Source organism: Falco peregrinus, chromosome 4 (genome assembly GCF_023634155.1).
Source record: "Falco peregrinus isolate bFalPer1 chromosome 4, bFalPer1.pri, whole genome shotgun sequence".
Lineage (NCBI taxonomy): Eukaryota > Metazoa > Chordata > Aves > Falconiformes > Falconidae > Falco > Falco peregrinus.
The window spans coordinates 40,926,007-40,953,526 of NC_073724.1; the positions used below are offsets into that span (position 1 = coordinate 40,926,007).

Here is a 27,520-nt window from a genome sequence, read left to right on the forward strand (position 1 = left end):
GAAACTTGTGGCACCTGTGGAACTTAGGAGCAGTTTTGGATTTCTCTGCTGCTTGAGAAGGCCTAGCACCACCACTGGCCCTCCCAAGCTCTCTGTGGGTTTTGCCTGATTGCTTTGCTTCAGTTTCTGTATTTAGTGATTAAAGGTGTTTTAGATTGTCCAGACAAGCAGCAGGGATCTTCTGGAGAAAGCTTGTTGATATTCAGAGATTATTTAAATTTGTTCTTGATTTTTTGTTTGTTTATTTGTTTGTTTTTTAAGCAATGAGATTAGAGTGAAGCTTCCTTAGTAGTGCAGCACTGGTTCCAATGCTTATTTTAAAGATTCTTCACTACAGATAGGTAGGAATTTTCTAACACCAGGAAACTATGCCTCAAGAGGAGTGAGTAAGCAGAGTGCAGGTCTACCGACTGAAACAGGAAAATAAGTTCCAACTACAGGTCATTTCAGAACTTTTTCCTCAGGGCTTTCTCACTTCCACAATTAGAACCCCAAAATGGAACAAGCTGATTCAAAGCAATTCATTAACGATTAGCTTAAAATCTGTCAGGCTTCAGACAGCTGGAAAGGAGAAGGAACACATTTCTGTTCCAGTGACTTAATTGTCATGATTTTTCTGCAATATTTGAGAATTTTCCCAGATTTTTGTCATCATTGCTGAAATTAATTAACTGGTATGTTCTCAGAAGCAGATTTCCTGTTTCACTTAGCACCTTGTTTGCCAGTGATTCCCTTTTCTAAATAATAAAAAAACCCCACTGAAGAGTAGTATAATCAGTACCTGTATGTATTTGTACCTGGGTTTAAGAACCAGTGTACTGTCAAATTCAGATCTCTTTGTGTTTATGTTCACACTGTGTTCTCAGCTGGACAGTAGTCTCTGCTGCCTATAGCTGTGCTGGCATTTTCTCTACCGCAGCAATCCCTACACAGCATATGCTGGCTGAAGTTATTCTGTTATCATCATTGCACTGTTACGTGCAATGTCAGAATCAAAACCCATCAGAGCTCCCTACTGTTACCCTAGTTGGAAGGTTGAACCAAGGTGTATGGTATTTTCTTACCCTAGTGATGAGCAGACTGAATGTGGTAGAGCTGATTTTTGTAAAACAGCTATGCTGTCTGTAGCTGGGGCCTTCATGTGCTGTTGTGATACTGCTTGTATTAATTCCACGTTCAGTATCTTCTGTGTTTTCTAAATAATCGAAAATTCCAATCTGCCTTAAATTGCAAGTATTGGAATTTACAGCTCATGTCAATGTGATCTTGCTATTTGTTAACTGAATTGACCAGAGAAACTTGTAGTGTTGTACTGTACCATGGTTATACGGGATTAAACTCAAGTTAGGACAGAATATTCTCTAGATAAAAACTATTCTGAAGTGATGGCTTTTAAGGAAATAAACATTTTTTAGAGCCATGGCTTTTTGTCCTTAATAAAAGGTGTATCACAAGTTGCAACTGCTGTATCAGTTTACATTGTAATTGTAAGCTACTGTTTTTTTCCTTGGTTTTTGACTTGGTTTGGACAAAACATTGGACAATATACTTTGTGGATTAAATCTGCATTGTAAGAGGAATGACTAGTGTTACTTAGATGGCATGTAGAAGAACATTATTAGACAACAGATACATTCTTAAGATGATGCAACTTCTTTGTAACTTCATATTGCTTGTTAAATTGGTACTTCATTTAAGTAGAATGAATTCACACCTTGCTTGGAAATTAAAGAACAGGCACTAAATGAGCAGGGCAGGTATCATGATACTGCCTGTCCTTCCACAGTCAGATAAGGGAATTAAATTAAATTGCTACTTCTGAATAATTTTGGCTCTTAGTGTAAAGGTGAGTTGTAATTCGGTTTTCTTCCTTCACATATATCAGAATCTTGGCTTTTGATTTTCCCTTTGGTTGGACCTCTTGCTTTGCACATAGAACTTGAAGGAAGGTTCCCTTAGGTTTGGAGAAAGAATACCTCCTCTTGGGAGATGCTATTGCACAGCACTTGCTCAGGGAATGGAACTGTACTGAAATGTGAAGTTTCTACTGCCAAGTGGCATTTGCTGCAGAAGAGTGCCCATGAAGTGCCCATGCAGTTACTCTGTATGAAGCTGTAGATCTGTATAAATTGTCTTTTCTTTGGCTGGTTAGAGACACTTAAAGCACCATTGCTTGTGTAATGTTGGCCTCCTAACCTCTCTAGGAGGTTAACCAATTCATTTTTTTTACGTGTCCCTCCTGTTGTTTCCCCCATCCCTCCACCCCACCCCCTGCATTATATTTAGCTGTTTATCTTGAATGCTGCATGCACCTAGCCTCCTATCACGTTAAGTGTCATGATGTGTGAGGTGTTGGTCCTAAGTTCACATGTAGTGATATTAAAGGATGTGTGTGAGGGGGGCAAACACTCATTAATTTTAGAAAAATTAGTTTCAAAGTGTTTATTTTCAGTATTACTAGTTACATTCTCTACCTTTCCTTAAGTCTACTACTGTACTTTTCAACTAATACAGGAATAAGTGTGCAAAAATAACCTAATTAATTGTGGTAATAGCACTTTTTAATAAATACATACATTTTACAATGGTTCTCAATAGTTTTCTTTTGTATACTATCATGCAAGTATTTACTGTTCTATTTCTATGCATGTAGCCTGCATTATCTGTGGGGAAATATCTTTAATTTAGCGTCATCTACTTTTATGCAGGCAGTATGTAAAAGCCTTCAGTTTTTGACTGGTGTCGTGTCTGAGCTCTTAGAGGTGTGAGTTGTATTCTGTGTTCTTGGGGAATGAAATGGGGGGCCCTCATACCCTGTAAGCATGTATGTGAACCACCACAAAAGCTTTGTAGATAAGGTTACCCAGAGCCTTCTTCAGTGAGCTGAATGTAACTGTGCTGTGAGACTTGACCATATGTAACAACTGTAGGCCTTGGAAGTAGTTTTACATATACTTTCTAGAATGAAAAATAAAAAAAAAAGTGTGCGACTGGAATGGGAGTAGGGAAGAAAGGGAAGATGGCTAACAGTGGACTGTGAGTAGCGGTAAGATTTTTAACACAAGAAAGAGTAAGTAGCCAAATAGTGTTTCTGGAGGTACCTCAACAAGGTGTAGAGTGTACAGCCCAGGTATGCAGTAGGATTGGAGGTCACATGTAGCTTGGGCCACACAAATAAATCATGAAGTTACATGCTTACCCTCTTTCACATGTTTAAAACTACTATAACCAGTGGAAGGAGGATCTCCCAAGATTTTTGGAATTAGCCCACATTCAGGACATAAATGTCCTCATTAATTGTGCAGTTTAAATAGAGGCCTCTGAAATATGAAAGGTTTTGCTTCCATCAGGCTATATAGTAGGCGAAGGAAAAGACATCACAGGGTGGAGAAAGCTTGCAGTGCTAAACTTGAGTTAGGAAGTACACCTTACAGTGGCATTGGTTTTTGGTCTTGAGGTACCACTAAACTGCAAACCTCCTGTTGTAGCAGAGCAGTATGCAATATTTGCCTCGCCTGCAAACTTGTGTGTCAGTCACAAACTGACCAGTTGCATCTGTTCTTTGAGGTTGTGGAGTAGGTGAGTGCCAGTGGTTTTAAATGAGTCCTGGAAATGAATGAAGTATAAGCCTAGTTTTTTTGGGGGGGTTGTGAATGCACAACCTATAAGTCCCTTCAAAATGTAAGTTTCCAGGAGGAGGGAGGGATATTTAAGAATCATACCATATCCTTTAGCTGGTGACAGCTTTGCAGTCTCACATGCAGTTGCCCAGGAATACAACTACTTGGATTGTTGTAGTAAGAGAAAGGATTATTTTGTCCTTCTCCTCCGCTGCAAATTCAATGTTAACACAAATCTTTGGTTTATGCAGTGAACTTTGTTCTGTGCTATCTTGTGTCCTTCTGGACTTCTAAGTCCTAGCAAGACTTCTAAAACGAAAACCAGGGAATGAAATCGTTGTGCATATGGACATAATTTTAACTTTGACTTCCATGAGTGACACTCCCTCTTTTCAGGTCTGTATAATGTGCATGTGCTTATTTGCCACTGTCTGTAACTGAAGAGCTGCCTGTGGCATTCCTGTGGCTCAGTTCTTAGGCTGCTTTCCTGGAAGACTCTGCTGTTTTGTAAAATTTTTTTTCCCCATACCCGATGATCTACAACAACTCTGAGATAATGCGTGTCATTCTTGTCTTTTGCAACTGCTGATGGTCACAGTGGCTTAGGTGTCCCCGACCCTTCCTCCTGCCTCCTCCTACAAGGCAGTGCTAAATAAATCAATGTGGTTTTCTTAAGGCATAGAAGCGTTCTTTCATTTGATCATGTTAGCAGTCAAGCTTATGCCATTTCTCAAGGGAAAGTCTTTCTGCATTGCATCACTACTAACATAACAATTCATACTTTTTTGCTTAATACTTTGACTGTAGAGTAAGCTACCCCTGATGCACATAGAGTGCTAACAGCTGCTTCCCAGTGACTGTTCTCAGATCTTTGTGGACAGAGGTGTGATTACATGTATTTCCTGTTTTCAGGACATGATTTAGTTCCTCTAAGCCTTCTGGAAGGCATCACACAAAATTCCACTTGCTAACAAACTGTTAAAGTTTATTGACAAAGGTCTTTTCACTTCATGTTTTTATACTTAGCATGTCACTCTGAAAACCTGTTTCACCAACCTAAAGCTACAGTCTCTATTTAAAAGGTATATTACATTTTCAGGTAAACTGTACAAAAATAGTAATACTGATATCACTCTCTAGCTTTCATTATAGTAATACAGCTGTAAATGTAGACAATGATAGCTTTTTGACAGTGAAAGAAATCAGTAGCATTAGAACATCAATACTGAAAATAGCATTTCTCAAATTTTAAAATACCATGCCAGATTTAGACTTAGGTTGATGAAAATGGGTAATAAGTGAGTTATTTAATTCTTGAGTCCTGAACAAAAATGACAGCAGAGTCCAACTGTAATGCTGCATTTTGCTGGATCTATTTCTTCTTTTGTCATTTGCTTCTGATCTTGCTGGTACCATTTCTATCTTGGAGAGAAAGATTGGCATTCATCAGCTTTAAGAGAACTAAGAACATTCCAAAATAGTAGGTGGCAGTGGTTGTTTATATGTATTTTGGAAAAAAGAGTAAGTCTGAGTTAGAAGCCTACCAACTAGATAAATGGTGCAGCAGAAAGCTAATTCCACATTCCTACCCATTTGAATGGGGGATGACGACACATACACACACAACTACCTGTTTTGGAAAAAAAACGCTGTGAAATATTATTTGGAACATACTGCTTTTAGAGAGCTTTTAGACAGTAGCTTAGCATTATAAAACTTTTTAAAATACTCTTTGTAATGTAACTGCTATGATTCCTGAACACCTGTTTTTTCTTGTAGCATATTGATAGCTCTTGAGGTAAAAGAGCTGTTTGTTCTTTTGGCACTATGCTGCAGGTAGCAATGCTGGTTAAGCATGAGACATGGAACGTTATTTAAAAAGTGACACCCAGTCTGATTTCTGTTGGTGTTTGAGAGGTGGTGGTGGGGTGCTTTTTGTTTGTTTATGCCCTCTTTAAATGGTTTGTCAACATGTTATTCATAACCTTTTTTTTTTTTTTTTTTTTTGCTTCAAAACCATTTTAGTTGTCTATGTAACACTTGGAAGCTTATCAGAGAACATATAATGCTGCTGACTCTTTGTGAATATTCTTACTCTCTTCTTTTCTGGGTAGTTGCTAAATTAAAACTTTTCAAATTTAGGAGAAAACTATTTCACAAGTGAGTTTTGAAAAGCAGTGACTTTTGTGTAAAGGAAAGCTAGTTGTATGAGGATAGAAATTGTCAGTTGTTATGTTAGGTGATACTGACGTATCTGCAGTGTTAGTACTTGCCTTGTTAGAGAATTCGTGAAATTAAAGCCAAAATACAATCTGAAAGACCACAGTAGGTACGTTTGGTTCTTAGTAACTTAAATATGTCTGCTAAAAATTGCATTCCTTCATGAATTAAAATTAAACATTGAGATTCACTAGAGAGAATCCAAGCACTGAATCCCACATGTATTTATGTTGTTGAAACGGGCCAGATACCAAATACTGCCTGTGGGTTTTGGGTCTGTACTTAGACTCTCAACTTGCAGACAATGTGTTTGCCTCCTGTCTGGACAGTAGGGATGCAGTAGTTCAAAATCTTAAGAAGTTGCTTATATCTTTTACCCAAACTTTCCCAAATGCTTTTATTCAGAAGGGCCTCAAGAGCATAAACCCTTTGTTTAACAATATAGCTCTTTATAGTAAGTAATTGGTATTGGTCTGTTGCACTCAGATAGAAATTGCTTTCAGAAATCTTGTGCAGTCTTTTAAAGAGAACACAAAACAATATATAGGTTTACATGAGAGTTTCCAGCTGTTTTTGAAGCCTGTCCCTTCATGTTGCAGGTGGTTGTGTCATAGATGTAGATATATACATGTAATGTCATGACATTTATGAAAATCGCCATCTTAAAAGTGATAGAGCACTTTAAAAGTGCCCTTTTGCCTCTACTGTTTCCATTACTGTGCAAGATCCTAATTTTCTGATTCTTCAAATCCTTTTTTATTTTTCAGTCTAAATTTATACACATCTGTTTTTCTGTCAACACTGTTAGGCTGAAATAGCTCTTTCCCTGGTGGTTGTCCTGTCAGTACTTGTAGCAAATAGTTATACTAGCTTTTGATTTGCTAAGTGAAATAATTTGTGCTGTTTGACTTCCTTTTGCAAGAGAAACTCCTTTTTCCTCTTATCCCTGCTGTTCTCTTCTAAATATATTTGCTAATCTTTTCTGAACACAGAGAAATTGTATAGTATGCTGTAGATCAAATCTGCTGAGACGGTATTAATATTTCTGCTTTTAGAACAGGTTGTTCCCTGTCTCTTCTACTGCTGGAGCTTGGGAGCATCAACTCAGTCTAGCAGGAAGCAAATTCAGAAGAAACGGACGATGGTTCCTTGCAGTTAATCTGTGGAACTGCTCGCTGCTGAATGTTTTAATATTAAATTAGTGGACATGGTTTTAAAAAGTTGTGGGGCAGATTAATGGAAGAAAAATGCATTAAGAGCTGTTAGAAACAGCAGCACCACCTGTGCCCGGGAAGTTCCTGAATTTAAAGTACAGCAGCCTGGGGAAGTTTGCCGGGGGTGGGGGGGGGTGGGGGGGGGTGGGGTGGGGAGCGTGGGGGCAGGGAGAAAGATAATATGCTAACCTTTTTCTTTTGCTTCTTTTTCAAGAATGTGAATTCATGTAAAAGCTGTGCTAATCTTTTATTACTGCTGTTTTAGTACATCTGCTGTTGAAGTAAATATGAAGACAGGATGCTGCACTAGACTGTTGGTCTGACTTATGGTCATCTTATTTTCTTTCTGTTGGAAAATTATCCTCTGTTGAACTCTGGAATTGTGTATACTTTTTTTTTCATCTGCCTTATGTTGGCAGCATACACTCATCTTGGTTTGTTGCCTCATAATCCAGTAATTAATGTGCTTGAGGTTTTCTTGAGTAGTTTTAATAAGCCTGTTGCAGAGTTCAGGATCTTACATGGTTGTGTAATATTTCACTGCTACATGCCTCCTTTGAAAAACCTATCTGTGGCATGCTGGTGGGTGTGTTTTCAAGTAGTAATGTTCTCACCTCATTTATAGTTGACAGACCTAAAATAATACTGTAAATTCAGTCCAAAGGCCAATATCGTATCACTGCAAATTACAGAGATAATGATAGGCTACCACCAATAAGTGTACTTAATGTTACAGCAGTTCACCTTTTATGTTGAATTTTGTGCTGTTTGGACACTATTAAACACCTGTGAAAATGGATTTTAGGTAGAGCTTGGTCTGGTTTCCTGCATTTTTTGCAGGAAAAATGAAGGCACGTTGAACTGTATGTGAAACAAGTGCAGGAGACTGTGATCCAGAGTCTCAAATCTCATTCCATTACTACACAGAAGCAGTAAATTTTGACAAATTTATTTATCCCTGCTGCAAGTTGTGCAGTGTAACTGTACTGTTAAGCGTTATGACAGTGAGGAGAATGGATCTGAGATTCTGCTCCTTTTAGTCTGCCTGGGGTATGAGAGGGTTGAGCAGAAAATTAGGAGCCAAGTCTTTATATCTGGAGAGGCAGGGAAATAAAATGAATAAGAACTGCAAACTTGATTTTAATATTCCGCAGAGACTTTAAGTTTCTCAGGTTTATCCCACAGCAAAAAAAGTTCCAAACATATTTTCAGTGTATTATCTTTTTTTGTTAGCATAAATTAAGAGTCACGTCTGTGTGGTTTGTTGTACGAGCCTGCAAGCAGACTAATAAACAAAATCTAAATTTTATGCCTACAACTTGTAACACTTTCTTCAAACGTGCTTTCCACCATCTCTGCTCTCATTCTAGAACTCCTTGTCATCTCCTTGGCTTACTTGCATGCCTCCTGGTTCTGCCTTTTTTGCAGGGCTGGGCTTCCTGTCTTCAGCTGTCAAAGACTCCTCTTAAGGAGCTCTTCCACCTGCTCAGCATGTGGAGAGGAAGGAACAACAGAGGAGAGGGGAAGCCCCCATGTCTGCTGCCCTCCCTGCCCAGTCAGTGCTGGCTGGGGGAGCTTATTCTCCTGTAGCTATTTGGTGTAATTGGCCAAGAAGTTGAAAGCGGTTGCAGCCTTTCCATGCGCTGAACAGCAGCACAGACCTTGGTAGGTAGAAGGTTTTCCCTGTAAGCCACGCGCACTTCATGAGATGCTGCTTCTCCATCTGTGGCCTGAAGACAAAGTAAATAATCTCTCTTGTACTGCAAGTGTTATTCACCATTCCAAGCTTAAGCATAAAGCTTACACACCTCCTTTGCTTGCACAGGACAGGCCACAGGTGGTCCATCCAGAATGATGGGGTTTGTTTTACTTGGATAAAAATAAATCTCTTACTGCAGAAAGCTATGAGAAATTAACCTTTTGTGCTACAGTTGACTGAAAGGGATTAAAAAATTTACACTTGGGACTGACTTGCATGCTACCCTTTGCCTTTTGTGATTGCTTGAAAATGTATTTAATTTAAATTTTATAAATTTTTAAATATTCTTAAACTCTTTCACCTTTGTATTTTTTCATCCTCCCCAAACATTCTCTACAGAGGGCTAATCATTTGTTCTGTGAGAGACTGGCATGATTGAAGTGATTATTATGTGGAGATGCTATGTATTGGGTGAGTAATAATGGGGAAGCTGTTGTGTTGCCAGATGGAGTAGGGATGGAATGATAACGCAATGAAGATGGTGCTGTTGTTCAGGGCTTGAGTAAATTGTGATCTGTCCACTTTCCGTCTCTGCCATTCCTGGCTGACAAAGGTTTCATCTCACTTGTGCGTTCCTTCTGGCTCGCTCCTTTATCCTGTCTGAGCTTTTATTTGCTGCTTCTGTGGTTGTGACCAATGTGTTTTTTAGAACTTTATTCAGTATCTGACTCTGTTGTGCTTGGTTCATAGATTTTTGTTTTGTTTTGCTGTTTTCCTTGTTTCTTCTCTAGAGGAATTGCTTGTTCATGGTGACATACTGTTTTGACAGGGATTTTTCTGCAGTGTTTGGTGAGGTTTTTGTGTACATTAATGAAGGTGAATGTGAAAGTGTGTGCATCTTTCCACATACCTTGTGTTGATGACATACTTTTTCTACTCTTCAGGATGAGTATTTGAAAAAATCCAGTCTTCTGTGGCAATAAGCTTTTGTTGCATTGCCAAATGGCCTTGTTGACTGCAGTTCTCACAGTGGTGTTTTCTGGCAGTTTAAAGATCTGTGATCGAGCCATTGAGTGATTTGAAGGTGAATTTAACCTTTAAATGGAGACAGATTTATGTTAGTGACAGTGAAGTGGGAGATATGGGTATATCCCATTCATCCGAAACTTTAAAAAGGAAGACAGTCAACTTCTTAGTGTTAAGGAACTGTCTTTTTAATTAAAAACTCTTGAGTGACTTCATGCCCTGAGTCACTATGTGCATTTCTGCAGCCTCAACTTGGTTGTGTTTTGGAAACTATATTGCCTGTAAAAACTGCTGAAGGTCCTTCTGAGATTTTGCATTAATGTATACTTGAAATTGATGTTATCTGCCGCTGTAAACAATGTAGGAATTGGTCCTTCACCTAAAGGCCTGAGTCATAGCAGCATCAGTTTTAAGAGTCAGACAATTAACTTACCAAAATACCTCTTCTTCTGTGGAGGAAATCCTGCAGAGTACAGCATGTTCATCAAAAATAAAAGCTCCTCCACAAACGTCTGAAATGTATACCATTCAGTTATTTCTGCTATTGTTTCATTTTAAATGCAAACCCTACAGTAATCCATCATAAGGAGATCTTCAAAGCTACTTGGTGTATGAATCACATACACATGCTAGTTTATGAATGGTGCCAATAGCCTTTGAACTTCCTGATGTTAAATGTCATATTGCGCATCTGTTCTTTTGGAATGCTTTGTCCCATTTTGAATCTCTGGTGATGGAGTTTGCACCTCAGTAGACTTGTAAAATGCTTTCTAACAGTTTGATTGTTCAAAGATTTTTGAATTTCTCTCTGGAAGGAATTTTTAGTGATAAGGACACTGATTTGGTCACTACTGTGAAAGGTAGTATAGGTGCAACACAAGATAAATGCCAGGTTAAAGATTTGGGTTCTGTACAGTGGAATTCCTCTTAGATTGTGCAATTTTTCATTTTTAGTCTACAAATAGACATTTTGTAAAAGAAATAAATGGCCATTTTCTATTTTCTGTGAGGTTTGGGACAAGCGAATGTCAACAGTGTGAAGTTAGCGAATTGTGTGTAAGCTTTGCCCCCCCTCCCCCCCCCCCCCCCTTTTTTTTTTTTTTTTTAAATCTGAGAAGTTTAGCTGGTTTAGAGGATTGACCTTTGGGCATAGGTCTGTTGGGGATGCGTGTCGCTTTTCCTAAAGCGTAGTGACCGATTTCTGAGCTGGTTTGTGATAAACATAAACTATAGTTAATCATGGTTTGAAGATGAGAATGCTATTTTTGGATTTTCAGTTATTTCATAACTTTTAATCTATGCTGTTAAAATTGAAACCTATTACTACTTTATTATTATTAATTTTAAAATAAGTTACATATTAAGGAGTTAGGTGTGGCTGGTTGTAGAAGCCCATGTTATTGAGCATTGTTCAATGTATGGTTTTAATTGGTGGCTTCTTGTCCACAAGTGTTGGGAGTATTGTGCATTAAATAGAGTATGTGGTAACTGAAAGTTAGGTCCAACAGAAGGGGATGTTGTACCTTTTTCAGCTGGGCATGGTAGAAAAAAGTATTTGCAAATCCTTCTGTTGGAAGGAATAACAGCATGATGGAATTGAGAAGAACTTCTAGTTCAGGCTATGTCTGTTAGTGTTCAACCAAAACAGATGTGACCCCAAACTCCTCAGTACCTTCCTTTAATGAATTGCATTTTTCTTTATTCAGTTGTTTATTTGAAATTGCAAAATCACCCTTATCTACACAGGGTCATTCTGTAGTTGTGGGTGGGGAAAGAATAGGTGGAACTGACTTCTGCACATATAGGTGGAAGCTTAGTCTCTGTTGTTCTGTCTCTATTCTGCTGTGAGTCATTGTGGTGACTTTTGGCTTAAAAGTGAGGTTGTCTTGAGAATCTGGTATTCAAGACACATACTATGAATATGGAAAGCCCAAATTTAAATCTTTGTTTCAAATTAGGCAAAGCTCTGAATCCTGGTCTTTCATATCCTAGATGAATATCCTTATTAGATGTTTTTAATGTTTTTTTTGTGTGTGTTCTTTTTTGTGGTGTGTTTTTTTTTTTTTTTTTTTTGGTCTATTCCCCACCCCCAATATTAGAATTGGGTTTTGACCTGCTGTACTTACCAGGAGCTCTGTCCTTTGAAGCAGGTTCTGTTTTCTAGCTCAGTAATACCCCTGAGGGTGTATGAGTAGTACGTAGAGGTATGTGGAGACTTGGTGTTAAGCTTGATATATGCATGTTTTTCCACTCGGTATTTGTTAAAGTCCATATCTATATCGGATGTCAAATTTTGAGAGGGCTTGGGAAACATTATTCAAGAAGGAGTCTTCTGTCCAGCTCAAGGGGAATGTTAATGAAAACAGTTTGTGTTGACAACCTGCATAGCTATTTACCTCGCAGCTACAGGAGTCTTCATGATGTATGGTCTGTGGAAATTCAGTGTCAAGTTTTACTATGAGAAGATTCCGTTGGCCAGTTCCTGAGCAATGTTTGAGTGTGTTGTCATTTTACTTGGTCTTTAGTGCATATTATGATGAAAATACGCACTAGTAGCTAAAATAATTCCGACTTGCACTTTATAGTGCATGAATACCAATTCTGAAGTCTGCATGAATGTACCCCCCACACCTGTTGTTGCTACATAGCACAAGTAGACGTTACTTCTTTCCTCGTATAAGATACAGTAGCTGTTCTCTTCAGAAACGATACTGATCATTAGTTGGGTGACTGTATCCGGAGGACTGTATTCCTCTTTTATTTCCTCATTGCAATTTTTTACCAGTCAGACTGCCAAATGAGGTGGGAAAGGCGAGGGATAAGGCTGGGTGTTTGCAGACATTAACAGAGAAGAGCTACAGAGCTTGACGGGAATTATTGTGGCACTTTTCAGGGTGTTTACTGGGCATAAATTTCTTCTCCAAAACATTTTTCTATGTAAGCCGGTTTTCATGTGTATTTAGTTATATTCCAGTGTTTCTCACTTGTATATATGAGCAGCATCCTTATTGTCTAAGCATAATTAAGCAGCCTCAAGAGGAGTATATATGAATGACAGTGGAAAAATAATATGTGGAGTTGTACCTGTACGTGATTTCGGTGATGGGATAAAAAAATCTTTGTGGGGCACCCTCCCTGGTGTACTGGCTGCACTAACTTTAGAAGTACCAGCATTCTGAGACTCTTTGAAATGATGGTATTTCAGTATTTGAAACCAGGTTCCTTCCATTTAGATGTGTGGGTTTTATCCTTTGTGTCTTGATGTGCCATTACCGATTTTACATCTCCTGCAGTGCTGAAAACTCTGTACTTCCCACCCTATTAGCATTAGTTTTTACACCTTCTTCATAAACAGCTCCTGACACATTTTCATCTCTGTTCTTCTAAAATAAATCTTCTTTTCCGTATGTTTTCAGACTAAGCTACCAGTGACATTTATTTCTGAAAACTGGCCGCCTCTGGTGCTTGAAGCCTTTTGGAACTGAAGTTTAGACTGTGCAGGTTTAGCAGAGCAAGTGGTGGTAGTTTTTAAATAGTTTATCATAGTTGCTCTTCTGTGTCACTGTATTCAAACAACAGCACAGAAAATCATTCAATGTAGTCTGAAATGAAGCATTTTCATAAATATATATTTGTTGGTCAGTCTTTGTACATATTTCTTGTGCATATATATGTACATTGTTCTCTGTTTAATACTTTTTTAAAAACTTTATTCATTACAATTTATTCATTGCTTTGTTGTCATCTTTATGCTTGGTAGATGATAGTGTTATATTTCCAAAGATGTGTCCGGATCAGGAGATATTTGCATAAATAATTGTTATTCAGATTTAAACTTTGGGGTTTTGTCTTGGGTAAAACAGGCAGCTGTTAATTCAGAGTCTGGCTTTAATTGGTCTTTTTTTCCCCTTGTGTTGATTTTATGGGTATTTCCAAAGTTATTTACCCAATGAAACTGAAAACAGCTATTTATTTGATGTACAGCATCTTACTAAATTCCATATGAAAATATGTAGCCTCCTAGATACAACTGGTTTAACATTTTCAAAGAAGTTGAGTTCATCTATCAAAGTTGACTGTCTAAATGTTCTGAAAGTGTGAAATGCTTTGCACCTCAGTTGTGACATTCTGTGTTGGTATAGTTAAGAATCACTAGAATAAAACCAGATTTAGTAGTCTTAGATTTTAGTGTGTGGTGAAGTATTCATTAGCTCGAGAGCAAGTGCTAAATTAAGGTGTTGCAGTTCTACTTGAAATAAAATTGTTATGGTAAAAATAATGAAAAAAGTTCCTATGTTTGCAGATGAAGATTGGCCATTGCAATTGCTTATGAAAAATCTACTACTTTAAAAAAAAATGTTTTTTTTTTAAAAAGAATGGCACTATTTGGAATGATGAAATTCCATGCAAACTTTGTCATTATCTCCTGAGTCTTCTGATTATGAAATGTTTTCAGGGACAGAATAGAGAGTGTTTTGTTGGCTGATACTTTAGAATTTGTTCTAATTTCCTGTATAATGTAGGTGTGTCTGTACATACATACACATCTATCTTTGTAAGTATATCGTAGTGTATTTAAAAGAAGTAATAGGGCGTAGGGGTGGGAAAGGGGTGCATCCTAAAGGTGAGCTCTGAATTAATGCAGACTGATTGACTATGTTAACTCCAGTCATCAAATTTTTCATTGAAATGCAATTTGTTATGGACACTGCTGAAAGCGACTAAAGCTTCCTGTATTTTTCTTTGAGAAGCCTACACTATTGAGTTTACATCTGTCTGACGGAAAACACTTGTAAAGAATGTCTTACAGTTGATAATAAGTGTTCTTTATTCAGTGGTAACAAGTTGTTGGTTTTTCCCCCCCTCCGCTTTTTGTCACTTTTCTCTATTTATGATTGATTTGCATATATTCTATTTTGTATTCTGTTCTGCAGTTCTTTGCTTTTTATGAAGCAGTATCCCTCCTTTTTGAGTGATAATTGGCTTCAGGAAGAATTATTTCTAAGTTACTAGTGTCTCCTATTCTCAGTCTGATTGCAACATTTGTTTTGTTGATACTAATTCTCCACAGTAGGTTTCTAAATTGTAATTATTTTTTTAAATTGTTTGTTTTCTTATGGTGATAGTGTGCTTCTTTTACTCCAGTCTTTAGAACATTTTTGGTTTGTGCTGTTCACCTTTCAATTAGTTATCGTGTTTTCACATGTAAATTTAGAAACCTTGAGCTTACTTCTGTTTACTATTTCATTTCCTCTTTTCTTCTTCCAGGTTATACTGAAGATGTAAGAAATACTTTTTTTTTCCAAGCGTTGCCTATGTTTAGATCAGCCCTAGACTACAGTAGTGGCTTTTAAAGAAACTTAATTGTTGCTGTCAAGCTATGCATGTAAACTAACATGCACAACTGCTTTTCTTCATCGCTTGCACTGTTCATTCCTGTGTCCTGTTTCATGATGTAATAATGATAGGAAATAAATTTGCCAAAATTGATCATATGTTTCTTGAGAAATGCATGAGGAGGATTTCCACTATTCTATACTATTTATTGTCCCTGAAATGGTAAGAACTTTTGAACTTAAACATTATTAGCAGATGAGAGTTACTTCCTGACATTCTGATATATACCATAGAAATTTTGCAATGACAAAGTTACCGAAGAGCCCAGTTCATGTTTTTCCTTCTTGAGGCCTAAGTCTTTTGGGGGAATGAGCATGTTTTGTGTCCAGCACGCTGTACTTCTAACACTGTTACTGAGCCTTTTGTATAATATAGTCCATATATTTAAATACAAGGACAGTAAACTTGTGCTAAGTCAGAAGAGAAATTTTATAACACAGTATGAGCTTCACAAAGAGAGAGTACAAAGAAGCTGTGAAAGCTGTAGTGGGAATTGATACTGAGCAGGAAAGTAAAGGAAGAATATTGTGTCATCCATACATAATGAGACCCTTCAGTGGAGGGTCTGCTGAATTAATATAGGTTATCTTTAATCAAACATGAATTGTATGCTTTTCTCTGCAGAAGTAAATGAGATGTTCTTTTAAGTTATCTACAGCCCAGGTGACGGTGCTTATTCAGCCAGTCATGAATTGGTGGCGGATAGTTTAACTTCTGAAGGGTTCAGACTTCGTTGGGTTTTTTTCTCCTTGCTTAGCTGAAGCGAGCTTTGTTCACGCTTCTGTTGTTGCAGAGCTGGAGCTAAAATTGAATCAGGAAGTTCTCAGGATGGTGGTTGTTCTCATTGTTATTAGAAAATCACACGTGCATTTTGGTGAATTGTGGTATGGAGAAAGGAATGGAAGAGAAGCCTTTCAGAACATCCTCTTTTGATACTGAGGTGGGGAGAATGAGCCTAGCATATACACAAGCTTCTGCTTTTCTGGTCTGTGGATATCCCTCTGACTGGTAGTAGATAGTGTGATAATCACTTGAGTGTCCAGCACTGTCTGCATAATGACTTTGTTTTCCAGAAGGGGTAAAGTATTCCTTAAGAACTAATGAGCGTTTCACTTCTAGGCATTAGTGTACTATATTTAATTTGTGACAAGTCCACTGATGGCTCTCTTTTCAGATTTTTTCACATGATTTTTTTTTTTTTCATGTTTCCAGTTCTCATTATGTGCTTGCAAAGCCCATCCATTCAGGTTATTGCTTTCTAGATAAACAAGAAAAAAAGAAGCAGGAACTATTTGTTTGTTCCTCCCCCTTTCCTGATGGAAGGCTTGTCTACATATACAATAGTGTTTTCTGTTGTGAACTTTAAGGTTCTAGGAACATATTGAGGCTTTGAATTTGTCATTTTACACTGTATTGTCTGCATTAAAACACTGTCTTTTCCTTGAATAGTTATTTGAATTTTACTGGGTAATAAATTAACTTATTTCACTGCACATTACTGCCCAGCTGTTGCCATGCTAACAATGTATATTGCTAGGTTTTCTTTGTTTTCTGTAGTTGTCAGTGTTTTTTCTATGTCTTAAGTAAAATTTTGCTGATTCAGTGCACTCTTCCATTTTCATGTCATTACTATATTAAAGAATTAATAAAATTTTGTCATGTTTGGCCATTTAGTCCTGCTGCTTTCATCTTAGTCAATCATGCTTGTTTGTAAGTAAGAAAGGACACCATTACATCATCATATTTAGAAACTGTTCAAAAAAGCTGTATTGTTTTTTTCTTTTGAGCTCAGTTGTCTAAACAGTAATTTGAATTTGTGCTGTAAAATACAAATAATTACAACCAGGGATAATCACGGTAAAGTTCTTTTCTTCATATTAGTTGAAGTAAAACCAACATTGTTCTTCTTTCTCCTCTATGAAGTAGACTGTAATATGTATCACTGATTTCCATATACAATATTTAGTATTCTGGTTTTATCTCTTTGGTTTAGTTTGAATTGGTTTTTTTGGTTGTAGTGTATATTCCCAACTCTAGGATCTTGTTTTCATAAAAAGGCATCGTGTTAATAGTAGCCAAAACTGACGTTTGCTTTATATGGTTGTTCTTGTTTAGTTCAGGTTTTTTCTCGGGGAGAATGGGTAAGGGGGAAATTTCTTCCCACAACAGCAGGAATAAATATCCCAATTCCTTTCCCTTTGGAATAATAAATAGTGATCATACAGGGATTTGGTAGTGCATTTTGAAGATGATAATGGAATTATTTTTTCATTTTGTGAACACATAAAAATGATTTGCTAACGTTTTCCAGGTTGACAAATACATTAAGCCTTTTTCTTCTTCACTGTATTGTATTTAAACATGTCCAAAGAATTGGTGATTGAATTTGTGAAAGCAGAAAGCCCCCAGACCCGAACTACGATGATAAGAGAGGGTTTGTAATTGTCATGTCAGAAGTGTTGACAAGTGTATTAATTCAGTTTGCTTTTAATCAGACAGGTGGCAAACAATATTAATTTTGGGGTTTGTTTGGGTGTTTGTGTTTTTTGTTTTGTTTTGGTGGTGGTTGGTTTTGTTTGTTTGTTTGTTTTTTTTAAAATCACATAAACCAGCTTCTCTTCCTGCAGCCATTCCTGTATTTGTTCCCTGCTTCTGCTCTGGTTGTCACACAGCAAAGCAGCTGCGGGTGATTATTTTGCCAAGTTCCTGAATTCTTAAGGTTTCCCTTTTATCTTCATGCAGCCTTGAACAAAGAGAAGGAAGCGTACAATGTTGTGTAGCAATCTTCCTTTCGGTTTAAGGTTCTTTCTCTTTCTTGTTAATTTGCCAATACTAGTAATCCTCAAGGCTGACTCCATTGAGTGCACTTAGAAATCCATGCAATGTGGAGAAATAGCAATACTTAAAAACCTGAGGATTTTTAACTTCCTCAGAATCCTTAGTGTCTCAGGATGATTTAAATAAGTTGCACAAGTGGTACCATAGATGGCCTTTGAAGTTACAGACCCACTGAAATGAGATCTTTTGATTATTCCTTCAAACAAACCATATACACATATGTGTAGTTGCAACCTCCCTCTTCAAAATGCTTTCCATCCATTCATTCAACTCCAGAGACAAATTCTTATCTATGCAGAAAAATACTTGTACCATTCTAAAGGGGTTTGATAGGAAAAAGAGTTTCTTGACCAAAACCAAAGCTGGATAAATTAGTTTGTCTAGATGAATCTGCTCTGGCTACTAGGAAGAGCAAAGAGACACGTGGTGACCAGTCTGCTCATCCTCCAGAGAGTTGGAGGTTGACCTTGGTGGTCCTGCCAAGGAGGTAAAGCTTGCTTTTAGTTGCTGTTTCACTTTATTAAAATGTGCTAGAAGAATTTTTGTAATTCTTACGGAACAATCTTCAGAATTTAAGTTTGCATAAAGGTAAGTGTTTTCCTGATACTGTTGCAAATAGGTTAGAGATCAGCTGGGAGGGTGTATGTAATGGTGTAGTTGAATTGCTTTTACAGTAACAGTTAACTGTAACTTAAGTTAGGGGAAGTTCTGTTTTGCGCCTCTGGTGTCCTGTGCCTTGCCTTGTGCTGGTGTTTAGCGATATGGCTTAGTGATATCTTCAAAGGGTGTTCTGAGGCAAAGGGAAAATCTGCCTTGTTGAGAGTTGATCGGAGTTGGGTGAAAGACCTGGGCACAGCTTTTTGTTTCCCTACTATATGTGATGCTTCTGATAATTGTGATAACATCTTGTAATGAGGATTTACTTAAAAAGGGGCTGCGGAAGTGTTAAGGGTCTTTGGATGCTTAGTTGTTTAAGTGCATGTGATTTAGAATTTCCTTGAACATCTGTATAAAAAATCCTGTTACATTTGCTCATAGAATCAAGTTCCTTTTTAAATACCTGACCCATCTAATTTAGGAAATAACTTCCTCTTTAACAGTTTTTGGGAACTACCTGTGGTGGTAGCAATTTCTATATGCTCTGAACAGTGACTGACTTGTAGAATACAAAATAGTAACTTAAGAAAATGTCATGGCGTGAATATTCTCTTCTGCAGCTGCAGCAGGTATTGTGTATCATCAAAAAACGGGAGGCCTATCTGCAAATTAATCTGTGACAGTAATATTAGAGGCATGAGCAAGAACTGTGTTACGATATGTACAAATCGAGAGATGAAACCAAAACATAGGGAGAAGCAGCAAGGCGTAAAAACCAAGGTTCTGTGTTAGAATACTTGCAGATGTGAATAGGTTCAGCTGATAAGCCTGAATGTTGAGAATTGGTTCATAGACATATAGTAATTTTAGGAAATTGACTTTGGACTTGGGTGCTTTGTTTCTGGTTCCAGGGATCATATTCTTTAGATTGAAGAGTTGGCTGACTCTGAGGTGTTCATAGTGCTGGGAATAAAATAAAAGGAATAGTGGCTTTGATTAACTGTCAACAGAATTCCAGACCTTCCAGTGCAGTTTGCTAATGCAAAACTTAGGGCATGAATGAAAAATTCTGCAGCAGCTCTTTGATGTAGAAGTGAATACACATCCCAATTTAATATCTTCAGAATATGGCCAAATAGCTATGGTTTGAAATACATAATTTAAACAGCTTTATTAAATCATTTTAATACCATACATACACCTAATAGATTTTGAATATAGTTGTTACCCATTTTGCTGCAGTTTTGCAGCAGCATAGCTTTGTATTTATCCATCAGAACTTTGTTTCTGAAAACAGCCTTAAAATAAGGCTATTCTGGACTTTAAAGTAGATGGAAGTGTTATGTTATACATCTTGAGCTTGGGATACAGAGACCCACTTATCTGGTCACATACGTGGCTTTGTGTCCATTGAGTACAAGGCCTATCTTATTATGGCTTACCACTTAGAAAAATGATTTAAAACAGGCATAGCAGGGTAAAAATGGCAAATTAAAATACATATTAGATCAGTAATTTGGAGTCTCCACAGGTGTGTTTTACCTATTTCTGTATATTTCCTCATTTTGTTTGTTGGCATTTCTCATTTCAACGATTAATACAACTGTACATTTTGACTTGAGTGTTACAGGATAGATTGGTATTTTTTTCCCCCTTTTGAATTTCCAGTTTTAATAAAATGACTTAACAAAGCTTATAATTTTAAATTAAGTATTAAGGTCTTTGATTACTGTAACATACTAAAACCAAACAGTTAATAATTGCAACCAAATTTGAAACAGTCAAACTGTGAGTTGGTGAAACTCACGGATTAACTGGATGGAATTAGAATTCATTGGGAGTCTGTCAAGCTTTTGAGAACTGTGAAGTCTTCTGCTGATGCAAAGGATGTTCCCTCCCATTTAAGTTCATTCAGCTACTTTAATTTTAATGGCTAGTGTGTTCAAAATAAGAAACTGGAAGTTCAGAAAGTTGGGAAAGCAATTCTGTTTATTTATTTATTCACTCATTCCCAAAGTGTAAATAGGGTCATGAGGTAAGAATATAATAGGTTAAAGAACATGACCATTATGATGAATAGAAGGCATATCAGTTCAGTTTATTAAAAATACGTGTTTGCAGTGCAGAACATACTTTGATTGCGTGTGCCGCTTATAAACTTCTAGGGCAACTTTGAGAAAAGTAAAATTCTTTTCTAATTGGGTTCATGTTTCTGACTTTAGCTTTACTTAGTCTACAGCAACTGTGTAGTAAGTAGAAGGTAGTAAACTGCATTTCATGACATGATAGTTCTATGTGAAAAGAATCAGCTCTTGTGAAATCCATGCTAAGGTACATAAATCACCTCAGCAACCATGCTGAGTTAGTGTATTCTTCAGTTTACCAAAAAGTAATGAATGAACTGGTAGAATGAAATGTGAATCTTTCAGAAAGAACAAACACAGAATGAGAGTAAAATCACAGGTTTCTTTCTTGCATATTGGAAAGAATAAATAAAATAAATCCTTTTGCATTTAATTGATTTTTAAATTAAAAGTCGTCGTGTATGTTAGAAGTTTGTTCTGTGTTTGGGAAGTCAGATGTTTCTGGAGTCCACAAATAAACCAGAGGAAACTTTTGTTGGTAATTTGCTGTCAATTTGCATTAGAATCAGTGAACTTCCAAATACGTTGTTTTAAACACTACATTTCTTCTTTGAAAAGTAATGCTCATGATGTTATTGAGAGTGTTTGCAGACTTCTTACCTTACAGACTAATAAGAAGCTTTGTTATTCCTCAGAAAATTTACAGAAAATGTATTATTTGCTGTAGTTAAATACAGAATTTTGAAAACCTTGTATTTCTTTTTCCCAGGCTGTTCGCTGCTATGAATCGCTAATTTTGAAAGCTGAAGGAAAGGTCGAGTCCGATTTCTTTTGTCAGTTAGGTCACTTCAACCTCTTATTGGAAGATTATCCAAAAGGTAAGGTTTTTTAGTACTTCTGGTAAATGTTGTTGGGGGAGTGGCGTTTGATGTAGGTGACAATAGTGTGAAAAACATTTGAGTAACTCAGTTTTCTTGGTTTATACTATATTTCAAAGCCCGTAACACAATAAGACTGTTGATGTCTTTACAAAAACAGTTCTAACTGCTTGTTGTTGTTCTTTTCTTTTTTCTTTCTTTTTTTTTCTTCTTTTTGTGAAAAGAACCCAAACCAAAATACTACCGGTTCAGGTGTGTGTATGAAGTTTCATTAGTTCATACAGCAGTACCACCCTGCCTACTTAATGTTTCTGATTCATTATTACATGACTGTACGAGCAGTTGAACCCATGCATCTGAAGGTTTCTTATGGGGGGTGGGACACATAGGTGCGTAGGATGAGAACCGGTCTTAGTACTTTCAGTATGTCCACAATCTCAACAGGTAAGGCTAGGCTGCAAGTGTTAATTCAGAAGGAAAAATCTGCACTTTAAGTGTTTCAGGTTCTGTTTTAAATACTGAGTGGAAGAATGGATGTAGGGGTTTGGCAGGTGGGGGTGGGTTCCTTTAGGTTTCTGCTTCATCAGTCTTTGAAATTATTTAAAACATTTTTTTGTCATCATTGCAGCCAGTGAACATAGAACCTTATGTACACTTGTGCTTTCTTGCTTGTGGGTCAGAAGAGTGCTTTTTTGGTAGCAGTGTGGAAACCTAAAGATACTCTGCTGTGTTGCCAGCTGAGACATAGGGGTAGATCTTCAGCTTATCTTGTTTCTGCTTCATGTCATGCTGGGTGTCAAGCCCAGTGTCTGATAGCTGCCTCCCTTCCAGTGACTGTGAGAGGTACAGATGAGTAGAAAGCCTTTTCGGATGTTACTCTTCCTAGCGAATTAGAAGAGGTCAGAATATTTTAATTTTTTTTTTCATGGGATTTCTTTTTTTCATTGTTGTCGCTTTTTAATGTAAATGCAGTTCTGTTTGACTTCAAGGAAACAACACCCCTACCCCAAGAAGGTCTACTCCCACTGCATGCTTTTTTCCAAACACGCAAAAATACTAGTTTACAGTTACCTTGGGACATAGAAATAGGGAAATTAATTGTAACTGATTGTAGTTCAAAAGCACTGCTTAGAGATTCAGGCTAGCTGTGGACCATTTCGTAACAGTCTGTCTATGTGTCCACTTGTTCACTATGTCTGACGTAAAACATGATGAGTTAGGATTCCTGGAGCTTTTGTTTTTTAGGTGACATGTTTAGATCTAATGTTACTAGGTAGGAGTTTGCAGTTATGTAAATTCAATATGTAAATTCAGAAGGCTTTGAGTTATCAAGGCATCTGTCTCTTTCTGTTAAATGTATGCGGAGCTTAGGGACATCAGTACCCACAACTTGTACCGACATCTTGGGAACCTACAACTTGTACCTGCAGCCTACATTCATAACCACTGGTGTTTCCAGTCAGAGACATGGGAAAACCTGAAGGGAACAGGGCAATGTGCTGGCTATACAGTTTACTGAAGAATAGTCTGATCCCATGGTTTTATTTGATTTGGTTTGGCTTTATTTTATGAAAATTCAACCACTCCCTCTGTACACAACTTAAGCTGCTGTTTCTGATTAGCCTAATGCAGCTTGGTATGAAGTGAGTGCAGTATGGCTTACCAGATGTATTTTACTTAGCAAAGACAGCACAGTATTGTGGACTGAACTGTATTAACTGCTTTTGAGTTTGTAACAGTTACGAGTGACAGGACTAGGTGTTGCTATGGTTCAGAGGCAAGGTTTACTGATGGGGAGTCTGCTTTGTGATGTGTATATAGTTTTAAGAACAAGCATAAAAAATACAAATGATTGTTGAAAATACTAGTTCTCCAGAACTGTAAGCATGCATGAGCAGAACTGAGTGGGAAGAAACATTTAGGCATTAAAAACCTGAATGAAAATACTTAACATTTTCTTAGATGCCTATTTAAAGTCACATCTCAGCCATGAAAGAAGTCTCAAGGAATGGAAAAACTATGTTAGTAACAAAGTATAAAAAATAAATAAGGTGTATCTGTATTTTTAAAGAAATGGGCTAGTAGTGAAAATAATACTGGAGGAATTTGAATCTATGGGAAAAGGGAAGTTAAAGGGGTTTTTTTTATGAAGTGAGGGACACATGTTCGTGTTTGTAACAGTTGGTGAATTCCAGTACTAAACACCGTAGAAGTATCATCCACAATGCAAAAAGTCTTAAGCATCCTATAATTAATTTACTACTGTTACATGAAAGAAGTAAAATGTTGGTGCATTGCATGATGAATTTAAAGCGAAAATAAATTGTCTTCCATTCTATAAATCCTGTTATTTCAATTATCATACATTATAATTGCAATTATAGTTAAATACTAAATGCTTGGGAACTGAAAAGTTAAATGGAGTTCAGAAATGTTTTGATCTCACTGTTGTATATTTTATCTAGTTTTTAAGTCCTGAAGATCAAGAACTGTAAAGTGCTGAAGCAGGATGATCTTCAGAACTTACCTGTCTAGTCTGAAGTTAGTCTTGGACAAAGTTGTGAAGAAGTTGATGTGTTTAATAAATTGGATGTAATTAATATCACAGGATAGCAGCATGACAAATGCTGTACAACTTTTTTTTTTTTCCCTTGAAAGCATATTTATTTAATTAAATATCTTTAATAAATGTGTACACCTTTGTATATAATGTAGAAAGGTGTGTTTGTTAAGAGGCAAATGTGATAGTGTTCTTTGTTTAAAAAGTCTTGCAACATAGTTTGCGTGAAGCAGAACAAAATTGTTAGTTGATCACAGAAGTATGATCAGTGATCAAGGTGAAGCTCAGCTGATAGATACTTGTTAGGTTTCACATATGTTTTTTTCTGTTTTAATTTGTCTCATTTTGTCACAAGTATGTTGACAAATGTGGATCATTCAGTTGGGTGTATTTGGTGTGTGTTAATACTTTCATGTAGCTAATACCTCTTTATAAATGTAGTAGAAAAGACTGTAGGTCATTTCTTTATAGGAATTCGGAATTAAGAATTAGGACTCGTACCCCAGAAAAGAGGGACCTTGAGAAAGACTAATGGAAAGGTTACTGCACGTCATTAGTGGAACTAACCGGGCAAATACTGCCCGTGCTGCACGTATGCAGGGAATGTTGGTTGAGGGGGCAGGCTGCCTTTGAATGTGGAGTAAGATGATGGATGGCTGATGTCTTACAGAAGCCTAAATACATCTAGCATATATATTTCTATTTTTAAATTACATTTTAGATGTTGTAGTGATTTCTGTTGAAATGCATTATGTTTTATGTCACTCATAGCTACTTAAGTCCAGAATTAATATGCTTTTTTTCATCAAAAAGAAGTACTTTTAAACTCGCTACTTCTGTTGGAGACACCAGAAATTACTGATGAGGTTCATTCCTCTCTGTATTATATCTGAGGTTAGACTAGAGTATCACAGTGTGTTTTCCTAGCCTTTAAAGTATCTGAAGCTGGTCTGCAGCTTGTAGTTTTCCCAAAATGCAGTATGTTTGAATTGCTTTATTAGCTAAAGGGTTTTCTCTGCAGCCATGAAATTGAGTTGTCTTGCTAATTGTACTCTGGTAGTGTTAGGGGAAGGTATTAGGCAAGGTATCACCCTTTTTGCAGATTTTGAATACTGTGAGCCACTGATTTGTATTCAGATGGTTATAACCAAGGCAAATTGATCCAGCTTCATAAGTATGTTCAAGGTGGTTTCTGTGCCCAGCTTTTGTTGTCTTTGTCATTACTGGCCAGAATTTGGCTTCAGGATTTCCCAAAATGAGAACATTTGCTCCTCCCAGTCAAAACTTTTCTGTTTCCTCAGTGGCATTTTCCTAACTCTAATCTGATGTCTTCTGCCTTTTTTTAACGAGGCAGCTATTTCCCCAGCTGTTTGATTGTTTCAGAGGTTTCCAAACCCATTGTTCCCTGTGCTGTCTTTAGTGGCACCCCCGTCTGCTTGTTGCTGCTCTCTGGTTTGTGCTGGCACAGCTGAACACGCAGCTGTATGGGGAACTGATCCAACTGAAAAATAACCTAGTAGAAAAGTGATGCAGTTGCCCCAGAATGTGAAACCTCAGCTTCAGATTTTGCCAGAGACGGTTGATGAGTTGTCATGTAGGCCTTTGGATGCTGGCAGCATTGTGAATCCAGCTAGGACTCCATGGTGCTCTGCATTCCTTGGGAGGGCCAGGTTTTTACCAAAATTGTTGTGCTGCTAGTCTTGGAGGAAAATGATGCTACATCAGTAGTTGGACATTTTTAATTTTTTTTCCCCGTGACTCTGGTTTCCATAAGAAGCACAGAGTGTAGACTGTGGTCCTGAAGGTTTGGGTTCCAGTTGAATGCTGTTTAATGAGCTCATGGACTCTGACATCATCTCTGTTTTCCTTAAGGATTTATATCTGTTTTGTAGAAGGGTCTGTATGTATTGGCTGTGTTCCAGCTTCTGGCTTGTTGGACAGAAACTGTTGCACGAGCAGACACAAGCTTCTATCATTTGTCTCCTTGAATCGCTGTTCTCTAAGCAAAATTCCTGGAAGCAGATAATGCAATTAATGATTTGGAAGAAACATGCAGTTATTCACATCAGTTACTAAAGCACAGTAAATACTACAGTAAAATAATTCTTATTGTTGTACGCAAGTGGTGATCACATTTTTAATGTACTATGTCAGAACAGTTTTTAAAATACTTTGTAGATATGACTGCATTGTCAAAAGCACTAATACAAAAATATTGTAAGTAATTTATAAGATAGTGTTAATTAGTCAGAGGGCATTTTTTAGCAATTGTTAGGCTACAATTTAAAATAAAACCGGAAAAAAATACAGAATGTTTATTGAGGTGCTCATTTATTAAGATACAGCCTAAAACCAAAATTTAAAAACTTTTTGATTGTTCTTGTGTAAATTTGGTTGGCTGAGTGAACATCTCTCAAATTCAACAATGTATTTTGTGTTCCTTTCTACTTACAAACCCAGCTCTGCAGAGAGTTTCTCTGTAGTGATTAATGTTTTAGTCTTTTAGGACTTTGAACGAAAGTATTGTCATTAGGAAGCATTTCAGTGTGCTATGTTCTAAGGTACAGAGTAGTAGAGGTCATCTTGTAAACTGTAAGAGAGAACTTCCTGGCATAGATGGGATTGTGCTGGTTGCTACTGGGCTGTCTTTTACTGATGAAAAGTCCTAAAGAACTAGAGTGAATTTTAAGTAGCATAGCAATCAGAATGATTGAGGAAGAGATGACTATGTTTCAAATATGTGTGATTTTTAGGTTTAAGGTTTTTATTTTGTTGTATGTAATTGTTAATAACTGGCAGAAATATTGGGTTGCTTCTATGTAAAGCTGTTTTATTTCATTGTCAGGATGCTGTTGTTAAATTTTGGATGGTTTAATTTCAGGTGGTTCAAATCATTATGTAAAATTCCTATAGAAAGAAGTAAGAATGTTATCTTGAACATTTTAATGTTCTAAGCTTTATAAATAGGGTGTGTGGGGGCAGTGGTTAGCAGTGGAAGATTGTTATTACAGAATATAGCTGGACCATGTTTTTTGACTGAAAATTTTCATTTTAGGCAGTGTTCTAAATAAACAGTTGTTACTTCGTCATTTTATGGAATATGCTCTTCAAAGGGCTTCTGAGCTGTGTTCTTCCATGGTGTTCCTTCACTGATATTCTCAATATTTTAAGATCTTTCTTAGAGTTCGTTATCTAGAGGATTTCTGTAATAGTAAACTACTTGTCAAGCTCTTGTGTGTCTTGCATGTCTTACACACTTACTAGTCTCCTGTGCAGCATGTGGTTGGACATGATCGTGGGCCAGTGGGCTTCTCATCACTTTGCTGCTGCATTGTATTTCTGGATGAGGATGTGTGGTTGTTAATAAAATTACTTAGAGGACTATTT

At 37.0% G+C, this 27,520-nt stretch overlaps 1 protein-coding gene across 21 annotated transcripts in view; it reads left to right on the forward strand.

The window, feature by feature from the left end:
- Positions 1–27,520, forward strand: part of KDM6A (lysine demethylase 6A) — a 162,871-nt gene that overhangs the window by 14,754 nt on the left and 120,597 nt on the right. For all 21 annotated transcript variants that reach the window (XR_008746832.1, XR_008746831.1, XM_055801800.1 and 18 more), the window contains exon 3: positions 21,465–21,573. Coding sequence is in view for 19 of the 21 variants with exons in the window: in XM_055801800.1 (XP_055657775.1) it covers positions 21,465–21,573 (109 nt within the window). In the remaining 2 variants the exon portion in view is untranslated. The remainder of the gene's footprint in view (positions 1–21,464; positions 21,574–27,520) is intronic.